The sequence below is a fragment of the Chiloscyllium punctatum genome, chromosome 27 (assembly GCF_047496795.1).
Source record: "Chiloscyllium punctatum isolate Juve2018m chromosome 27, sChiPun1.3, whole genome shotgun sequence".
In the NCBI taxonomy this organism is placed as follows: Eukaryota; Metazoa; Chordata; class Chondrichthyes; order Orectolobiformes; family Hemiscylliidae; genus Chiloscyllium; species Chiloscyllium punctatum.
Genome location: NC_092765.1, coordinates 11,235,939 through 11,253,316, shown reverse-complemented (window position 1 = coordinate 11,253,316; position 17,378 = coordinate 11,235,939). Strand labels below are relative to the sequence as shown.

General features: G+C 40.8%; 1 protein-coding gene and 1 long non-coding RNA gene across 2 annotated transcripts in view; one reads left to right on the top strand and one right to left on the bottom strand.

The window, feature by feature from the left end:
* The window catches only part of LOC140453413 (protein THEMIS-like), a 62,852-nt gene that overhangs the window by 32,853 nt on the left and 12,621 nt on the right, over positions 1-17,378 (bottom strand). The window contains exons 2-3 of the mRNA XM_072548063.1: positions 12,890-13,030; positions 2,345-2,782 (exon numbers count right to left, since the gene is read on the bottom strand). Of these exons, the coding sequence (XP_072404164.1) occupies positions 2,345-2,782; positions 12,890-13,030 (579 nt within the window). The remainder of the gene's footprint in view (positions 1-2,344; positions 2,783-12,889; positions 13,031-17,378) is intronic.
* LOC140453420 (uncharacterized) lies at positions 8,811-15,901 on the top strand. The gene is made up of 3 exons (XR_011952381.1): positions 8,811-12,421; positions 13,792-13,911; positions 14,258-15,901. It is a non-coding gene; the product is annotated as an uncharacterized lncRNA (long non-coding RNA).

Below are 17,378 nucleotides of genomic sequence, written 5' to 3'. Positions count from 1 at the left end.
TATAGTTACAACATTTAAAAGAAATTTGGACAGGTCCATGAGTAGGAAAGGTTTAGATGGATACAGGCCAAAGTCAGGCAAACGGGACTAGTTTAGTTTGGCAAACTTGGTCAGCATGGATGATTTGGACTAAAGGGTCTGTTTATGTGCTGCATAATTCTATGAGTCTATGCAAATAATCTCCCAATTGCTCCCTTATCCTTTAATGTGATGATATTGATGATTTTCAAGGGAGGTAATGGCCTAGTGGTATTATTGCTGCACTGTTGACCCAGATAATATTGTGGGGATCTGGGTTCAAATCCTGCCACGGCAGATGGTGAAATTTGAATTCAATAAATGTCTGGAATTAAAAAGTCTAACTATGAATCTATTATCAATTGTTGGGGAAAAGCCCATCTGGTTCACTAATGTCCTTTAGGGAAGGAAATTGCTATCCTTACCCAATTTGAACTACATGTGACTCCAGACCCCCAGCAGTGTGTTTGAGTTTAACTGCCCTCTGGGAAATTAGGGGTGAGCAATAAATGCTGCCTGGTTAGTTATGCCCTCATCCTGTGAATGAAGGTTTTTCTCAAATCCCCTCTGAATCTCCTGCCCTTTATCCTAAAACTATGATACCTCAACTGTGGGGAACAACCACTCCCTACTCACCCTCTCCAAAGCCCTCTTAATCTTACACACCTCAGTGATGTCCCTCCTCAGCCATCTCTGCTCTAAAGAAAACACTCCAAGGTTATCTAATCCCTCCTTTAGCTCAATTGCTCCATCCCAGGCAACACCTAGGTGAACATCCTCTGTATCCCATCTAATGCTATCATGTCCTCCTGTAATGAGCTGACCAGAACTGCACACAGTCCTCCAGCTGTGGCCTAACCAACGTTCTGTAAAACTCCAATATTGCCTCCTTGCTCTTATATTCTATGACACAACTAATAAAAGCAAGTGTCCCATGTGCCTTCTTAATTATTCTATTCAGGTACTCTGCCAACTTGAGGGATCTGTGAATAATTATCCTAAGATCCCTGTGTTCCTCTAAGCTACCCAGTGATTTGCCATCATTAAATGTTCCTTCATTTTGTTTCTTCTTCCAAAGTGCATCACCTTGAATTTAATCAGGGTTAAATATCTGCCTCTCCTCTGCCCATCTGACTAATCTATTCATATCTTTTTATAACCTACAATCATATTTTTCACTATTAACCATCCTACCAATCTTGGTGTTGTCTGCAAATTTGCTTAATACTCCGCCCACATTTTCATCTATATAATTTATGTATAAAACAAACGATAAGAGTTCCAGTACTGAGCATTGTGATAGACAACTGGACACTTGCCTGCAGTCAGTCAAACAGTCATCTTCCAATACCTTTTGTGTCCTCGTTACTAAGTTAGTTTCTAATCCATCTCGTCAAGTTTCCGTGAATTCCATGTGCTTTAAACCTCTCAATCAGTTTCCCTCACTAATTGACCCATACTTTTCCAAATGCACGATAATTCTCTCCTTCAAATTTTCTCCAGTAGTTTCCCTACCACTGATGAGGAGAAAATGAGGACTGCAGATGCTGGAGATCAGAGCTGAAAATGTGTTGCTGGAAAAGCGCAGCAGGTCAGGCAGCATCCAAGGAACAGGAGAATCGACATTTCGGGCATCAGCCCTTCCTGAAGGGCTCCTGTTCCATGGAGGCTGCCTGACCTGCTGCGCTTTTCCAGCAACACATTTTCAGCTCCCTACCACTGATGTAAGACTCATCAGTCTGTAATTTCCTGGTCCATCTCTACCACCTTTCTTGAAAAGTTGACCCACATTCCCCGTTCATATTATGTGGGCAGCATTTATTGCCTATCTCTAGTTGCCAGCGGGCAGTTAAGAGTCAACCACATTGCTGTGAATCTTCAGCCATCCGAAACACATTTCTTTCAATTTTGCGTTGAAATAACTGAAAATGAAAGCTAGGAGAAATGCACAAGTGCCATTCATTGTTGTCTCAAGCTAATGTGACCCCAATATTCCAACTGTATTTTGACCAATGATTTCCACGCTTTATCTCTGAAAGAGCTGATGAGACAAGCTTGAGTGAAATATTTGAAGTTTCTGTATTGACATTTATCGCAGAAAAGGCAGAAATTTCCTCTTGACAAATCCAGTCCATACTAACTGCACTATAATTTGCACAGAGGGGCTTATAGACACGTTAAGTGAAATACCTAATGGAAAGTATGTCCAGTTTTGTCACACTCACTTATATAATATACTGTTTTTCCCGTACTGAGGGTTCAGATAATGCATTTGGATGCATTTGGATTTTTGTCATGGATGGAGTCAGAAAGAATGATCACTTACAGTGCATAATTGCTTGAACTTCATATACAGGTGATAGCACTAATGCACCCTGAAAATGCCTTGGCATGCAGGCATTCTTCGTGTCAGCAAGCCTCACTCTTCTTTTTGTCAGACGTTTTGATTCGATAATATCCTTAATAGTATACACCTTGTTGTCTTCACATTCATAAAACTCCCCTTTCAAAGCAAAAGGTAGTGTAACATGGACCTGCTCAGAATCGCCATCCACAATACAATTTATATATTCCTGCCCCTCACAAAACTCAGTTGATGTGATTGTTACGGGGTCTCCCTTTCCAATGACAAAATCATTTGTGATGATATCTCTAAGGGACTGAAAGGTGATCAATTCTGAATTCTGATTTTCAGTTTCTAATGATTTAATGATTTCCTCGACTGATGTGTAAGGGTATCCATCGGTAAAAAGCTTGAAGTGTCCTGTGAAGAAATAAAAAAGAAGTCAAGAAATTCATGTGGTACAGGAAAAGCACACAGCTTGAAATATATATCAGCCAAGATCAGATAAAATGTGCACATACCAAAAATATGAACCCTTATATTTTCAGAAGCTTAGTTGCCAAATAAAAATGCTCATTACAAAAACACAAGATTTGATGAGAAGTTGGTGTTCTTCTGTGAATTTGATTCATTCTCTTCTATGAGTTCATTAGCCTTAAACTCCTTTGTCCTTCAGACATTCAGGTCATGGAAATGACCAATAACTAGCCGACCTACCTCCGTCTGCACCTCAAAACCCCCACCATAGTGATGTCTCCACAGTATCCTGAATAACCTCCTTGAAACTCTGCATTTGAACTGGAGGAATGAGTGTGGTCCAATACAGAGATTTCAAATGCATGGATCTCTGTGAGGATAAATCACTTGGCTAACCAGGATCTGCCCTTTGACTGGAATCAGATGAAACCCTTGACTAACTGTGGTCCCTGATTAGCCAGAACCTCCCTTAATCCCACTAAGAACGTTGACTTTGATTTTCAGACATGGCCATTTGGTTGTCATGCATGCAATGCGTCCTTGCAATGTAAGCAGCTAGCACATAAGTGTAAGTGTGACATTGATATGCCATGGTGCTATACAGGAAAATGTCCACCCCCTTAACAGTTTAGTGCTCTGATCTGTGACAAGCTTTCTGCCTCTCCTGCTAAAACCAAATGCAAGGGCCAGAAACTGGCAGCCCCAAAGTAAATGTAAAGTAAGTGAATACTAAGAAACAAAGCTAAAAGTGATAAATGATGCTTTGCATGTAGGTCCCTTGGCATAAATTGAGCTAGCAGAAGCAGGCCAGTTGTAGGTGTTTGTCAGCTGCAAAGGGAAGCCGTGAAAGGCTGAACTGATGTGTGAGTTAGCTTAACAGCAGGCATGGTGACATGATGAGACTGGTGATGCTTGGACAAAGGGTGGAAGAGCATGGTGTATGTGGACCATGGAGTGATGTTGTAATGAAGTCAGAATTATCTGCGAAACAAATGGTAAGCTGCTCCTGCAGCCAGGTTACTGCTGTGATTGACATATCAGGAATTTGGAAGGAGAGGAAAATTGGACTATTATTTAAATGGTGACATATTCATACAATCCCTACAACGTAGGAGCAGGTCATTTGGCCCATTGAGTCCATACCAACCCTTCAAAGAGCATCCCTCCCAGACCCAACCCATAACCCTGCATTTCTCAGGGTAATCTACTCAGCCTGCACAATCCTGGACACTATGGGCAATTTAGCATAGCCAATCCACCTAACCTGCACCTCTCTGGACTGTAGGAAGAAACCAGAGTACCTGGAGGAAACCCACACATACACAGGGAGAACTTGCATACACCACAGAGACAGTCACCCAAGACTGGAATCAAACCGGGGTCCCTAGTGCGGTGAGGCAGCAATGCTAGTCAATGAGCTTAGCCACCTTGCCATGAGGAAGAGGTGAATTGGAAATGAGGCATTCATGCATTGAACTTCGATTGTTGCCATTTTTTAGCAAGATTCTGAAATCACCATTCAAACCTTATTGGAAATTTGAAATTGTTTTACTTGGCATTAAGTTTCTTCTTCTTAAATTTTCACCACATTTCCCTCCATTTCTTGTTATTTTCCATGCCACTCAAGGGAATGGAAAATTTTACCAATGCAATATCAAGAACTGCAAGTCCTCTAAGCTACATACCAATCTCACTCACAACCATATCTTTGTTTTTTCAGTGTCACTGGGCCAAAATCCTTGAAGTTCCCATCTAACAGCATTGAGAGTCTGCCTATACCACATGGACTGCACTGGTTCAAGAAGGCAGTACTTCACCACCTTCTCCAGGGCAACTAGGGATGGACAATAAATTATGTCCTACCTTGCAAAATTTACAAGTCTAAATGAATAAAGTGTGCAGCTTCCAGTTGAATCATTGGATAATGAGCAGGAGTGGGAATCTTAGCCTCTCATGTCAGACTGCTGAGATAATTTGGAAGAGGGCAATGGTGTCCTAGCTGTGAGCTGAGAACGGAGCACAAACTGCCTCCTTCTGGTCTCTATTGTTTCTCTATTGAATTTCTAGAGGCTCCTTAAAATTCAGCTCTTTGATCACTTTTCCTATGTCCCTTTATTGACACAACATAACTTTATGTGCTTTAATGCTTCTCTGAGGAACTATTGGTTGGTGTTTGCTGATCTTTAAACTCTGTGTTCACTGTTAGTAATCATGCCATTCATAACAGCAATAAGGATGAAGCTTGACCAGCCTGGGGCTGAGCTAGAGCTATATGACCTCTGCAGGATATACCACAGCCTTCTCCACTGTGTATTGGACTTTGTTGTTAAGATAAGGTTTGTGTAATTTCTTTTAACTTAGAAGAATTCTAAATATAATTGAGGTTGTGTTTTGAATCTAGTTCCTAATGGAAGTAACATTGCAGCATCCATGATTTGCATTATCTGAAAGTGATGATACATTTTCTGCATTTAGAGGGGCTGAAGGATAGTTGATGTTCAAAATGCTACACAGGTGAATCAAAGAATCAGAAAAGAGCTGTTGAGTCTAACCAGACTCTTGTTTCCATGCATCCCTCTATAGTTGTGGTTTTCAACTATTGATCCAATTCCATTTAAATGTGTTTAACACTGCCTCATTAGCAATTGTTGTAAAAGCATTCTGTGTTCCAATAAGATGCAGTCTGAAAAATGATCTTTTGCGTTTTGTGTTTTGAGTGATGGTCTAGTGATGATGCTTTCTGAAACATGATTCAGGATGTTTCTGTCTTTTCCATGTCATTGTCTAAAGCCAACACAGGAAGAATTAATTATTCGCAACATTTGTAATATTCAACCCTAAGACAGTCTAGTCTAAAATTTGTACAAATGATAACACACTAATATTGAAAATTCATGAGCATGCATCAAAGTTATTGAATAGTGATAGTGACAGTATAATGAGATGGAACAGCATGGTGTTCTTTTAACAAAGGTCACAGTACCTAAATAGTCTAATGATATATCACATTTACATTCATTGTCCGTATTTTCACAGATATCCTTCTGGAGCTCGACTTGTATTATTTTAATGAGAGTGGATGGAGCTTTCACTGAATCCAGAGGCAGAGCTCCATAGGTGGTCACTGTTCAAAAAGTGATTTGGACCAAGAAAATAGGCTGCTTGGGAAATAATTTTATAAACTGAGTGAGTAGTATCAAGAGAGAGTTCGCCTGAAATGTCCTGACTTTTGGTGTTTATAGTTTGTTAGAAAAAGAGAGAGAGAGAGAGAAAATCTGATTTGGTCAGTGGTGGGTTAAGTTGTATAATTGGTTCTTAGATTATTGTCTGTTGTTGATAAGGTTCATCCAGCTCCATGGAATGCTTCTCCTGCAATGTGTGAAAAATGAGGGGCATTTCTAGTCTCCATGGTGATCATGAAGGAGAACTAGTCATTTGAATACAGAACTGGCTCAAAGGTAGAAGACAGAGGGTGGTGGTAGAGGGTTGTTTTACAGACTGGAGGCCTGTGACCAGTGGAGTGCCACAAGAATCGGTGCTGGGCCCTCTACTTTTTGTCATTTACATAAATGATTTGGATGCGAGCATAAAAGGTGCAGTTAGTAAGTTTGCAGATAACACCAACATTGGAGGTGCAGTGGACAGCAAAGAGGGTTACTTCAGATTACAACAGGATCTGGACCAGATGGGCCAATGGGCTGAGAAGTGGCAGATGGAGTTTAATTCAGATAAATGCGAGGTGCTGCATTTTGGGAAAGCAAATCTTAGCAGGACTTATACACTTAATGGTAAGGTCCTAGGGAGTGTTGCTGAACAAAGAGACCTTGGAGTTCAGGTTCATAGCTTCTTGAAAGTGGAGTCACAAGTAGATAGGATAATGAAGAAGGTATGCTTTCCTTTATTGGTCAGGGTATTGAGTACAGGAGTTGGGAGGTCATGTTGCGGCTGTACAGGACATTGGTTAGGCCACTGTTGGAATATTGCGTGCAATTCTGGTCTTCTTCCTATCAGAAAGATGTTGTGAAACTTGAAAGGGTTCAGAAAAGATTTACAAGGATGTTGCCAGGGTTGGAGGATCTGAGCTACAGGCAGAGGCTGGACAGGCTGGGGTTGTTTTCCCTGGAGCATCGGATGCTGAGAGGTGACATTATAGAGGTTTTCAAAATTATGAGGGGCATGGATAGGATAAATAGACAAAGCCTTTTCCCTGGGGTTGGGGAGTCCAGAACTAGAGGGCATAGCTTTAGGGTGAGAGGGGAAAGATATAAAAGAGACCTAAGGGGCAACGTTTTCACGCAGAAGATGGAACGTATATGGAATGAGCTGCCAGAGGATGTGGTGGAGGCTGGTACAATTGGAACATTTAAGAGGCATTTGGATGGGTATATGAATAGGAAGGGTTTGGAGGGATATGGGCCGGGTGCTGGCAGGTGGGACTAGATTAGGTTGGGATATCTGGTCGGCATGGACGGGTTGGACCGAAAGGTCTGTTTCCATGCTGTACATCTCTATGACTCTATGTACGCAGGAAGTGTGTTGAGTTCCTGATTAGCCACATGGAACTGGAACTGTACATGAACTTACTATGGAGCGTCCATGGTGATGAGGACATCATGAATAGCGCATTAAGCATAGCAGAAAAATGTTATGGCCACTCATAAGCATGGGCAGCCAGTGCAGGGGTCCATGTGGGCATTCCCCTCCTAAACAGATGTACCGTTTTGGATACTATCAGGGGATGGTCTCTCAGGGGAATGCAGCTACAGTCAAATTTATGGCACTAGTTGTCTCTACTGTACGGCAGGAGAGGAAAAAGACTGGAAGATTGCCTGGGTACTTGATTGTACGAGAAACTGTCAGGCAATTCTGTGGTAGCAAACAAGACTCTCAATTGGTATGTTGCCCCCCTGGTGCCAGAGTTGGGGATGTCTCAGAGTGACTGCTGGGCATTCTGATGGAGGAGAGTGAACAGCCAGGAGTTGTGGTACATCTCAGTACCAATGACTTAGGTAGAAAAAACAAAATGAGGTGCTGCAATGGAAATTTAGCAAGTTAGTAGTAGATTAAAGAGGAAGACAAAAAAGGTTATTATCTCTGGATTACTTACAGTGCCAAGTCCGACTGAGTTAAAAATGACACAGAACCAGGTTGTAGTCCAACAGGTTTATTTGGAAGCACTAGCTTTCGGAGCGCTGCTCCTTCATCAGGTGATTGTGCAGAATAAGATTGTAAGACACAGAGGCAAAGGATGAATGGGCACTGCAGAAAAATCAACAGACAGGCGTGTTCCCTCCTAGTCTGAGAACACTTCAGCGGTCCGGGACATTCAACCTCGGACCTTCGGGTGATTGCCCTCCAAGGCGAATAATGAAAAGTGGCAGAGCAGAGGCTGATAACCAAGTTCGGTCATCATGGGGATGGCCTCAACCGAGAGCTTGGGTTCACGTCACGATGCAGGTGACCCCATTGCACTATCCACACAGACAGGCAGACAAACAGATGGACACAGACACACACACACACACACACACACACACACACACACACACACACATTTGTGGGGTGAATTTGCACTTGCAGAATTACATTTTACTTTGTTCAAAAACTGCATGAATCCATGTAAAATCCATTTTTTAGATTAGAATCAGTCTGACCATGTGGCACAACAGCCTCACAGGGAGTTAACACCTTCAATACCTTATCTGGGCTGACATGAAACCAATTGTTAAAGTTCACTTGAGAATGTAACTTTTAAAAAAGGTTTTGTGATTTACATATGAAAGAACTGAAACCAACATGGTCATCCTAAATAATGAGAGACTTAACAAACAGTCCAGGTCTTTTTCAATATATAATTTCAGTTATATCACACTGTAAACCTTTGCTATAAATTCTGTGCCTTACAATCTTATTCTCCACAATCACCTGATGAACGGGCAGTGCTCTGAAAGCTACTGCTCCCAAATCAACCTGTTGGACTATAACCTAGTTTTGTGTGATTTTTAACTTTGTACACCCCAGTCCAATACTGGTGTCTCCAAATCACATCCTACTGAGTATGGGAATAGGACAATAAGTGAGATGGACATGTTGCTTAAGGGATGTTGTAGGAGGGAGGACTTTAGACTTTTGGATCATTGGGACATCTTCTGGGGTAGATGAGAGTTTTACAAGCTGCACAGGTTTTAATTGAACTGGAATTGGTCCAATTTTCTTGCTGGGAGGTTTGCTGGTGCTGTTAGGAAGGTTTAAAACTAATTTGACAGGGTGATGGGACACAGAGTTGGGAGAAATGTGAAATCATCCAAAAAAGAAATACTTAGGATGGCAGAGAAGACATGGGCAGAATAAGGCAAATGGGAGGTCCAGAAAGCTAAATTGTATCTATTTTAATGCAAGGAGCTTGATTAGTAAGGCAGATGAACTGAGAGCATTTATCAGCACTTGGGATTATGGTATTATTGCAATCACTGACACATGGTTGAAGGAAGGACAGGGCTGGCAGCTCAACATTCCAGTGTATAGAAGTTTCAGGTATGATGGAGGAGGGGGATATAAGAGAAATGGGGCCGTGTAGTAATGAGGGAAGTGTCCTAGAAGGTTTTCCTAAGGCCATCTGAGTAGTGCTTAGAAATAAAGGAGGGGTGATTACTTTGCTGCGAGTATACTACAGGCCTTGGAGATACTGAGGACTACAGATGCTGGAAAGTCAGTGTTGATAAAATGTGGAGCTGCAAAAAGCACAGCAGATCAAGCAGCATCAGATGAGTAAGAGAGGTAAGAGAGTCAATGTTTCGGGCAGGACCGAAGCACAAATTGCCTCCTTTTATCTGTATAATTTAGCCGTGCATCACCTATTGTGTTCATGCACTTAGATTGTGAGCAAGATATACCCTGTGGTTTTAATCTAAAAGTTGGATTTACTGACTGCACATTCATACCAGAGATCCTGACATAAACATAGGAGAGCAGGAATGGAAGAAGCATCAACCCCTCGAGCCTGTTTTCTCATTCAGTGAGATCATGGCTGATCTATATCCTCACTCCATTCCACCACTTGTCTCCACATATCTTCACTATCTTGGCAAGTAAAAAACTATCAATCTCAGAGCTATAATTATTAATTAGCAACACAACTTCTGTAAGAGAGTGCCACATTTTTACAACTGTTTGTCTGAAGAAACATTTTCTCTCCTGAATGGCATGGTTCCAATTTTAAGATGGCATTCCCTTATCCTAGTCTCCCCTATCAACAGATGAAGTTTCTCTCCACTGGCTGTGTCAATAGCTACATCAGATCATCCCTTAATCTGCCAACATAATCTAATCAATTTGATCTTGGGAAGAAATACATAAATTTGTGTTTATCGGTGAATAAAATGAAAAATAGAAAAGTGAAAACATATTTTAAAACTGTAAAGAAAAGTAGCATAAAATCACTAGAGCCGATGAGAAATATGGGATAGTCACTCATAAATCAAAAAGCAAGGAATTCAAGTGAAATTCTCAATCTTGTAAAATCATTTGAATGATGTATTTTCAGACATGGCCATTGTTGACTATAATAGTGCTCCTCATCAAATGTATCAAGGGTGCAATTTCCTTAATACTGCCTGTGCTTATCTGACTACCGGTTCTTAACATGATGTCAACAAGTGGACTGAAGCTAACACTCAAGACAGAGATCAGGAATAATTCAAAGGCTGGGTCACATCTCTCCTGTAAAGAGAAGGATGAGGGTGACATAATACATGTATTTAAACCTCTGAAGCGTTTTCACAAACTAGATGCAGAGAAATTTTATCACTTGTGGGGAAATAAAATTAGATATGAGATAGTCCATATGAGATTATTACCAAGAAATCAATTGGAGAATCAGATGAAATCAGTTCATTCAGAGAGTGATGAAAATGTGAAACTTGTTAATACTGAGAGTGGTTTGAGGAAAATAGAATGTATTTATTTAGGCAGAAACTAAATAAGTACTTATGGGAAAAAGGAATAGAATAGTATGATGATTGGCTAAGATGAATGTAGGTGACAAGTGGCTCTTATGGTATATAAACTCCAGTACAGACTGATTGGGCTGAATGGCCTGTTCATGCGCTGTAAAAGCTAATTAATTTTATAATTATTAAGTGGAAGTTCTGACAAACAGAACTGGCTGATACAAAAAAATCAAAGGGCAGCACAGTGTGTTGTAAACTCAAAATACAAAGGTGGAACTAAAACAGGATATGGCCAGAGAAAGGAACATGTAAGGCAAGCAATAAAAAAATCACATTGCTCGAGGATATCTTACTGTCATGCCATTTTTGAAAAGAAGAACAAGAGTAAAACTGAAATTTTGAGGTTATTATGAAGCACAGTAAAAGCAAATAAAATTCAAGATGAAGTGGTAAATCTTCTAGCACAATGGTTACAAAGAGACATTGGTACAGGGAAACAAGAAGACAGTAAGGAACATGTGATATGTGAAGGTCAACTGAAAATAAGAAATAAAAGTTTTAAAACCATGCAATAAAAATATGAATTATAAATAATGGTAAGAAGGTTTGGATTTGGAGGAAGAGGGAGAAATTGCAGCTGTGATAAAAATAAATAAATTTTGAGAATACACAGCAGGCCAGGCAGCAATATTAATAAGATACTGAAAATATCTCAGTACCTCTCTCGAGCCCTACTACATTCGAACGACTTGACTTCCTCCAACTCTGATGTTTGGTTTGTCCCTAAATTCTTTCATCCTGGGCCAAGCGTTCAGTGGTCTCAACCCGATGTTCTGTAATTTCCTTTCTAACATTTTCAACCTCTCCATTCCTTTAAGAGGCTCCTTAAAATTCAGCTCTTTGACCACTTTTCCTGTATCTCTTTATTGCCACAACATCATTTTTTTTCCCTTTAATGCTTCGATGAAGTACTCCATACATTCCAACATGCTTTGCTGAAAATGCAAATTACATTTTTATTCTCATTCATAGGATGTGGGCATTGCTGGCAAGGTCAGCATTTATTCGCCATCCCCAGACCCCCTTGAGAAGGTGGTGGTATGCATCACCTTGAAACGCAGCATTGAAGGTATTCCCACAGTGTGCAGGGATCATCCATGCAGCACTGAAGGAAGAACAGCATATTCCCAGCCAGGATGGGGTGTGATTTGGATTGGCACTTGAACATGGGGGTCTTTCCATTTTTCTCTAAGAAAAACAACACCTGGAATAGAAAGTTTTTGGTTGGTGTTTGCTGATCTTTAAACTCTGTGTTCACTGTTAGTAATCATGCCATTCATACCAGCAATGGAGGCTGAAGCTTGACCAGCCTGGGGCTGAGCTAGAGCTATATGACCTCTGCAGGATATACCACAGCCTTCTCCACTGTGTATTGGACTTTGTTGTTAAGATAAGGTTTGTGTAATTTCTTTTAACTTAGAAGAATTCTAAATATAATTGAGGTTGTGTTTTGAATCTAGTTCCTAATGGAAGTAACATTGCAGCATCCATGATTTGCATTATCTGAAAGTGATGATACATTTTCTGCATTTAGAGGGGCTAAAGGACAGTTGATGTTCAAAATGCTACACAGGTAAATCAAAGAATCATAACAGATTATCACCACAGAAGAGGTTTGTGTCTGTCAGTCCTGTTTCCATGCATCCCTCTATAGTTGTGGTCTTCACCTATTGATCCAATTCCATTTAAATGTGTTTAACTCTGCCTCATTAGCAATTTTTGTTAAAGCATTTTGTGTTCTAATAACTTGCAGTCTGAAAAATGATCTATTAAGATTTGGGTTGTTGAATGATGGCCTAGTGACAGGGTGTTCTGAAACATGACTCAGAATATTTCTATCTTTTTCTTGTCATTCTCTAAAGCTGACAAAGAAATAAATAACTATTCACAAAATTTCTAAAACTCAACCCTAAGACATTCCAGTCTAAAGTTTGTACAAATGATAACACATTAATATCGAAAATTAATAAGCATGAATTGTAATTATTGAATAGTGATAGTGACAATATTATGAGATTTCTTTTAACAAAAGTCATAGTACCTGAATAATCTAATGATAGATCAAATTTGCATTCATTATCCATATTTTCACAGACAATCTTCTGGAGCTCGACCTGTATTATTTTAATGAGATCCCCTGTTGACAAGGAACATTCATTTCCTGATATTTCATAGACTGAACCTGTGAGAGATAAAGTGCACACAATGTAAAAAGGAAAACCAGTAAGACATGAGAGTGTACCAGTTTAAAACACTTCAAATCCATGGAATTTATCAATGGGGCTTTATTTCTAGATTGACTCAGCGACGAATTTTGACTGCTCCTAGAGGATCATCAGCTCAGTGAAATATTTTCTTTTGTCTGCCTGAAACTTGTTGTAAAGTGGTTATCTTGGCCAAGTGATGCTGACTGACACATTCCAAGTTCCTGGACTATGTGCTGAGGAAAGCACTAAAGCTTGGAACTGTTGCCGCAAGATGTAGTGGGAAAAGACCACAGACTAAGTGCTTTCTGCCAAAGCAAAATGTGGGTCTGTTCAGTTATCAGATCCTTTCATTGCCTCAAAATGAATATTAATATTGTCCTACATGAGTAGAAAGTGCCTTTGATTGCAATTGATGGGAAGACCTGAAGAATGTCAAATTCTAATGCTTTTTTTTATTAGTAGTTTTAGTACCTTTTAGATGTACATAAAGTTTTTTTTAATGGAAAATGTGTAATTTTGCAATTAAAAACTGTTGTGATTGATTCGATTAAGCAGTATCACACCATTCACTGGCCACATTTAATTTAGGGTGGGAGAGCTAGTGATTACTGATTCATTTGAAAATGGATCCTTTGAGCAAATTAGAATGAGAAGCATTGCATTAGAACAGTGCTTAACAAATTTGAGCCTTTCCTGTCTCTGTATATTTTTAAAATTTTGTTTTATTCTCTCGAAGGACCTTTTACCAAAATTGTTTCTCAACATTGCTTGTAAGTCTGCCAAATGCACCACAAAACACAGAACATGAAGTTATGAGAGCAACACACTTTTCCATTCTCACTGGATACATTTACTGGTATGAAATAATGTTTAAATTCTGCAAAATATGTCTGCGCAATTATGGGTTTTGGTTAATTTTGTCAGATGTCCACCCATCTGAGCAGTCTTTTCGTGAATGAGTTGCTAAAATGTACATATTTGTGTTTTTGGCCATCCTTCTGGTATGGATGAGAGATTTTTAAAAATTTCTTTAATCAACAAGTGGGAGCTAGAAGGAAGAAACTAAACAAAACGTTTAACATTACATATTTCCTTCAGAAATTAAAAAAGGGAGAATTGATTGTGCATTAGGTAGAATAATTCGGTGGATTAGATAGAATCTTAAAGGTTAATAATGTATTCAACCATTATCATTTACACAGGAACTGACAGATGCTGATTCATTCCGTTTCGTCGAAAGGAGAACTTGTGGTTACATTTCCTGTTCATTCAATCAAAATCTTCAAGTCAAAGTGGGCCTTGACAGTGATCTTTTTATCCAATATTGTTTAGTTATAGAGTCAGAGAGATATTCAGCATAGAAACAGGCCCTTCAGTCCAACTTATCCGTGCCGACTAGATAACCCATATAAATCTAGTCCCATTTGCCAGCATTTGGCCCATATCCCTCTAAACCCTTTGTATTCATATACTCATCCAGATGTCTTTTAAATGTTACAATCATACCAGCCTCCACCACTTCCTCTGGCAGCTCATTCCATACATGCACCACCCTTTGCATGAAGAAGTTGCTCCTTAGATTCCTTTTATATCTTTCCCCTCTCACCTTTAACCTATGCCCTCTAGTTTTGGATTATCCCACTCTGGGGAAAAGATGTTGTCTGTTTACCCAATCCATGCCCTGCATGATTTTATAAACCTGTATAATGTCAACTCTCAGCCTGAGATGCTCCAGGGAAAATAGCCCCAGCCTATTCTACCTATAGCTCAAACCATTCAACCTGGCAACATCCTCATAAATCTGTTATGAAGCCTTTCAAGTTTCACAACATCCTTCTTACAGCAGAGAGACCAGAATTGCATGCAATATTTCAAAGCTGGCCTAACCAATCCTGTATAGCTGCACATGGCCTCCCAACTCCTATATTCAATGCTCTGACCAATGCAAGAAACCATACCAAATGCCTTCTTCACTGTCCTATCTACCTGTGACTCCAATTTGAAGGAACTATGACCTTGTAGTACAAAGCCTGTTTGTTCAGCAACTCTCCCCAGAACCTTACGATTAAGTGTACAAGTCCTGTTCTGATTTCCTTTCCAAAATGCAGCACCTCACATTTATCTAAATTAAACTCCATCTGCCATTCCTCAGCCCATTGGCCCATCTGATCAAGATCCCATTGTTCTCTCAGGTAACCTTCGCTGTCCATTGCACCTCTGCTAGCCAAACTTCCTATGTTCACATTTAAATCATTTATAGAGGAACCGTGATTATCTGAATATCAGTTATCCAAATTTCAGATTATCCAAAGGAGATCTCGAGGTGCCAGTAGAAACATTACATCAAAGATATGTTTCCAACACTGACCGCGTCTTTTGTTTACACTAATTAGAAGTAAACCCGGCTCACTGAAATGCTGCCAAGATCAGTCCTGGACATCAATAGGAGCCCAGGCACTGTCTTCAAATGACTGACCTCCCACCCTCTCTCTCCCCCCACACTTTCCCTGGGATTCAACACAGGCATGTACACCTGAAACCCCCATTCCCCAGATAATCTCTCTAACATTGTCCTGTGCAGGGCAAAGGCGGAACCTGGCAAAATGTTGTAGTAAAAAGATGTGTGTGTAAAAAGCAGCAGCAGCAGCAGTCTTGTTATTGGTGTCTAGTCCAACTGACACGGTGAGGGGGCAGAAAGGGGGTGGTGTTGGATGGTGGAAGGTAAGGAGTGTGGTGTTGGACGGGTTGGGGAGTAAGGGCTGCGGTGTTGGATGAGTTGGGGGGTAAGGATGGTGGTGTTGGACGGGGTTGAGTAATAGGGTGATGTTGGATGGAGTTGGCAGTGGGCAGATATGGATGGCTTTGGAGGTTGGATGGGAGTGGGGTGGGAGTGAGTGGGGGATGTTGGATGGGGTTGGGGAGTGGGGCAAGGGCGGATAGTGGTGGTGCTGGACAAGGCTGGGGGTGGGTGTGGGATGGTGTTGGACAAGTGCAGGGTTGGATGGGGTTGGGAGATGGGCAGGGGGTGGGGGCTCACGCACGGTGTGCTGCTGCCTCATCTCCTGAATGGGGAGCAGACTTAACAGAAAACTCCAAGCCCCAGAGGAAAGGCATTCAATTAATTAACCGAATAATCAATTATCGGAATGAAATAGTGCCCGCCCATTTTGTTTGGATAATTGAGGTTCCTCTGTATATAAGACTAAAATCAATGGACTCAGCAACAATCCTTGTGGCACACCGCTAGTCACAGGCCTCCAGTCTGAAAAGCAAACCTCCACCGCCACCCTATGTCTTCTACCTTCCAGCCAGTTCTGTATCCAAATGGCTAGTTCTCCCTCTATTCCATGAGATCTAACCTTCCTCACCAATCTCCCATGGGGAACCTTGTTGAATCACATCCTCATCTCTTCCAATGTCATTAGTTCCAATGTGTACAACAACCTCTCCCCTTTGAGAATATTATACATTCTCTCCAAGATATCCTTAATCCTGGCATCTGGGAGGCACCACATCATTCTGATGTCTTGCAGAAATGTCTGTGCCTCTGACTGGACACTTCCCTGTCACAATCAATTGCTTGGAATCTGACGTATCCCTCATTACGTTACAGCCAGCCTCAGTATCAGAAACCTGGCTGTCAGTGCTACATTTCCCTGGAGTCCATCACCCAATGCACTTTCCAGAACAGCATACTTGTTTGAGATGGGTATAGCCACAGGATACTCCTGCACTACCTGTTTCCCTCTCCTACCTTTCCTGGAGGTCACCCATATACCTTAACTCTATCTTCCTTCAGTTTATCTCCCTAATGTAAACATCTGTCAGGTCACCCTTTATCTTTCGATAGTCATGTGAAAACAAACCACGTTTGTCCAATCTCTCCTCATAGCTGACACCTTCCAAACCAGAATGGTAAAACATTTCTATAGCCTCGCCAAAGCCTCCAATCCTTCTGGTAGTGTGGCGGCCAGAACTATACATAATATTACAAATGTGGCCTAACTAAAGTCCTATACAGTTGCGCCATGACCTGCCAATCTTTATACTCTATTCCCTCACCAATGAAGGCAAGTGTGCTATATGCCTTCTTGAACATCTAATACATTTATATTGCTACTTTCAGGGATCTGTGGACCTGCATGCCTAGATCCTTCTGTATATTATTGCTTCTAAAGGTTCTCCCATTTTCTGTGTGCTTCCCTCCTACATTAGACCTTCCAAAATGCATCACCTCACATTGTCTGGATTAAACTCTATCTGCCATTTCTCCACTCTAGTCTTCAGCCTACCTATATCCTGCTGTATCCTCTGGGGAGCAAT